The 4,765-nt window shown below is 38.0% G+C and overlaps 1 protein-coding gene across 1 annotated transcript in view; it reads right to left on the bottom strand.

Annotated features, from left to right (window-relative positions):
* LOC106876689 (protocadherin Fat 1) overlaps positions 1-4,765 on the bottom strand; it is a gene marked incomplete at its 3' end in the record, with an annotated part of 182,635 nt that overhangs the window by 25,480 nt on the left and 152,390 nt on the right. Inside the window, exons 13-15 of the mRNA XM_052972267.1 lie at positions 4,591-4,611; positions 1,778-1,899; positions 303-1,125 (exon numbers count right to left, since the gene is read on the bottom strand). Of these exons, the coding sequence (XP_052828227.1) occupies positions 303-1,125; positions 1,778-1,899; positions 4,591-4,611 (966 nt within the window). The remainder of the gene's footprint in view (positions 1-302; positions 1,126-1,777; positions 1,900-4,590; positions 4,612-4,765) is intronic.

Here is a 4,765-nt window from a genome sequence, read left to right as displayed (position 1 = left end):
ATATATATATATATATATATATATATATATATATACACACACACATATATATATGTATATATATATCCTGTAGCGCATCATACTATATTAGCCATACATGATTATACAACACTGCACTACTCTGTACAGTAATATACATCATATCTTTATACCACATTTCTTATAGTTTAAGTTGTTATGCCATAAAAACACACCAACTTCCAAAAACATGCACACCACTTGCAAGCACACAAACACAAGTGCACACGCATATGCACACACGTAAAATGTCACCAATTAATTGATAAAATAATAGTATTTACCTGTGTCAGCATCAATTCTGAAATTCTTTTGGGCCGACTGACTAATAATGGAATAGCTGAGCTGACCATAATAACCAGTATCTTGGTCAACTGCAGTTAAGGTCCCAATTAGAACCTCAATCGGGTAGTTTTCAGGGAATTTGAAGGAGTAGAACTGTTGTGGGAAGTGTGGCGCATGATTGTTGCTGTTTTTCACATTGATTCTCACCTGGGTGTAACTCGTGAACACGCCATCCATCACAGAGATACTGAGGTCATAGAAGGATTCCAGCCTTGGTGACCGGTTTGGAGAGATGCGTAGAATACCTGACTTAGCATCGATTTGAAACGTCTGTCTGTGATTGCCGCCAGCGATGGCATAGCGGAGCAAATTAGCATTGGAACTGTCCGGGTCATTGGCGTGAAGTTTAGTCACGAACTGGTTCCTTGAAGATTGGTCAGAGATTGTTACATCGTAATAGTACTGTGGGAAAGTAGGAGCATTGTCGTTGAGGTCCAGTACACGGATGTTGACCAGTACCGAAGAACTGCGTGCTGGGTTGCCACTGTCTGTGGCCACTGCGGACACTCTATAGACTGGTTTGATCTCATGGTCAAGCTGAAGTACTGTGTGAATGACACCAGAGCCTGGATTGATCTGAAAGTATTTTGTGTCGTCTTCTACACCAACTGCTGGAGCTAGGCGATAAAATATCATCTTGTTGATGCCACTATCATCGTCCTTGGCCAGGACTTGAACCACGGAACTCCCTATCAGAATGGCTTCCGATACAGAAACACTGTACACTTCACTGACAAATTCTGGGTTACAGTCGTTGACATCCTAACGAAATAAAATGAAATAGGTCATGAAATTAGGGCTGGCTAAACCAAGTAATAACTGGTATAAAACATGTTATTGGTATATACTCTCCCCACCTGCTCACTACATCACAGATTAAACTTTGAGAATGAAGAAAACACTAGGCACCTGTGCCCAGCGTCACCTTCCTGGCACTTGTTGCTGCTGGACTGGCTCCTATGCCGGTGGCACGTAAAATACACCATTTTGAGCGTGGCCGTTGCCAGTACCGCCTGACTGGCCTTTGTGCCGGTGGCACATAAAAGCACCCACTACACTCTCGGATTGGTTGGCGTTAGGAAGGGCATCCAGCTATAGAAACTCTGCCAGATCAGACTGGAGCCTGGTGTAGCCATCTGGTTTCACCAGTCCTCAGTCAAATCGTCCAACCATGCTAGCATGGAAAGCGGACATTAAATGACGATAATGATGATGATGATGATGACAAAGCTAGCAAAACAGTCAAAGACAATTTGTGTAGAGAAAATTTTACCAGTACAACGACGGAGATGATGGCTGTTACTGATGATAATGATGGTGATGATAAGAATGAAGACGACAATGATGAGGAAGAAGGAGAGGATGAGGGTTGAGAGAAAGAGAGGGGGGGAGGTAGTGTGAAAAAAAACCTAACCATTATGTTGATAGAAATGAAAGCTTCCGTATATACACCAGTGAGTACATCAGCAGCTCGGACGGTCAAATTGTACTGGTTGATCTTCTCGTAGTCCAGAACATCAATCACTGACACAACACCTGTAACACAACAAAACAAAATGAAAACATTGCTATTTGGCTCTCGTCACATTCAATGTGTATGTATGTATGTATGTATGTATGTATGTATGTATGTACGTACGTACGTACGTATATATGTATGTGTGCGCGTGTGTATCTCCTATGGGTGGCCTCCTGTTAGGTTTGCGGAATTATTAATCACATTTATTTACTTCTTGTTATTTAGATTTCTAAGGGAGGTAATTCCCAATAGATCAAGGGAGAGAAACATCCCTTCCGCTCTGTCCAACGAGGTCAACTTTTTTTTTTTTTTCCAAATTCTATTTTATATTTGTTCAATTTATTATGACCACAAAATTGTTGAAAAAAAAAAAAATAAAACAAAGGGTGTAGAGCCCTTGACAAAAACTGAAATCAAATGTAGGACGCGAAACACCAATCGCAGAAAACACTGATTAACAAAGTGAGTTAAAAGAGACATTTAGTGTGTGTGTGTGTGTGTGTGTGTGTGTGTGTGTGTATTTGTGTACGCATAAGCATTTTGTTTGTGTGTGTGTATGTATGTATGTATCTGCATATGTACTGTATCTGAATATAAGGCGTGATGGTCATGGTTGTAATGCATTTGATCATAGGGGTAAGCAACAAAAACAGCAACAACCACATCTATAGCAATTAGTAAATTCAGATGCTTGATATGACATGTATAGTGAAACATCTCCATGAACTGATGACCAAACATGCTACTCTGTTTGAGACAATGGATTAAGGAAGATGTAATGATCTACATGCCTTTCCTACAAGTACTTGCCTAGAATTTATTACCAAGAGGTACTGAAAGACAAAGTCAACTCAGGGCATATTTCAAAATCAAAAATCAACATGTAGGCAGATATTTGATAGAGCTCGGTTAGATTCAGCAGTTAATACAAGGAAACACATGAAGCCACAATATCTTATTACACAGCACACTATGTTACACCAAACTAAATGATATTTACATGCCATGCAAGACAAAACAAACACAAATGCCAGGATCTCATATAATATGTTGTACATGATTATATTGATCCTCCTTCATAGTTTCATACTATTATGTTGGAATACACAAAAACCTGTATTTAGTTTGAATGACTTGCTATAAACAGCAGCCAAATATTCAGATCCTATACTAGTGTCTGAGGAGAGAAAAAGTAGATGCATGAGGCTATGTGATTTTAAGTACATTGTATATGGCGTTAGGAAGGGCATCTAGCTGTAGAAACTCTGCCAGATCAGAGTGGAGCCTGGCGCAGTCATCTGACTTGCTAGTCCATGGAAAGCGGACATTAAACGATGATGATGAGGTATCTGAAGAAAAGGACCGATTGGTTACGATTGTATGTCTTTCTCTATAACAGTCATGTTGATATAATTATTGCTCTTAACATAGAAAATATATTGAAGATTATTGGCTGATGCTTGTCAGAAACATACCCAGACTACTATGAGTGCACAGGGCAAGTTGCTTGATGTGCAAAGATGGACTGGGAGTATAGGAAATATTTAGTAGATGTGAAAAATGTATCTAAAGTTGGATTTGTGTATTAGCATTTCACTTGAGACAATATGTAATGACATACTATAAATAGAACAAGATTATTATTATTCATATAGAGTGGTAGCAACAGGGACCTGAATACAGTAGTTTGATAGTAGGTATCCATCGGTCTCTCTCGAGAGACCAATGGATCTGTGCCTGAAGAAATTGTTTCAGCTACTGATGGTGGTGTGGCAACTGCTGTGGCTGTAGAAGCCCACACAGGAGTGGCAGTTATGCATACAACGACTGCATTTGAAGAAATTCTCTACCGGCACTGCTGGTTTTTCCTTCTGTTGAGTGCAGGGACAGAGATTTGGACAAAATAGGGTGGTAATTTCAAAGGTTTGGATAACATAGGATGGAACTAAATGGGGTGGTAGCTATAGGGATGGGAATAAAACAGGGTTGTAGCTACAGAGGTTTGAAAAAAAGAAGGTGGTGGCTACAGAGGTTTGAATAAAGTGGGGTGGGGTTTTTAAGGCACATTCATCAAACATACAGAGGTAACGTAAATATATGATAAGAAATAAATAATAAAATGATATAAAGTTGACTGTGTTAAGTATGTGCATAAATATACACACACACACAGGCACACATATATATATACATATATACACACATATATGTACATTACACACACACACATTTATTTATATAGATGCATATATATACACACACACATATATATACATACGTAGATATATTTATATACATACATATATACATATACACAGACACATATATACATACATACATATATTTATATACATACATACATGTATGCATATATCCCATATATCCATGCATACATACATAAATAAATACATACATACATACATACATAATGTACTGATGTTAAAGGCAATTACCATAATTTCATTCCCAAGCGAAATAAAATCAAGCTAAATGTTACGAAATAAAAATATAAACAAAACAACAATGATGACGATGACGATGACATCAACAACAACAACTATGGAAAACCCCACAAAAGAAACAAAAACAAAACAAAGCAAAAAAAAACCCAACAAAAAAAACGGCAACCCACTGAGACACTGATATATGGAAAGAAGAGGTTACATGACATGCTAGACAGAAGAAGGAGGTGCGGTTTCAATACTTACACGGGCCTAGAACTTCCATGTCTGTGAAAGGGAGTAGAATATGTGTGGTTAAGAAGTGAAAATATATCAGAAAGAGTTTTGGAGTATGGTGTGTGTTTAAGAGATGTGCAAATATCACCTTTACGCACACATACACACAAGTTATATATATATATATATATATATATATATATAT

Source organism: Octopus bimaculoides, chromosome 13 (assembly GCF_001194135.2).
Source record: "Octopus bimaculoides isolate UCB-OBI-ISO-001 chromosome 13, ASM119413v2, whole genome shotgun sequence".
NCBI lineage: Eukaryota > Metazoa > Mollusca > Cephalopoda > Octopoda > Octopodidae > Octopus > Octopus bimaculoides.
This window is presented reverse-complemented; position numbering and strand designations above follow the sequence as displayed.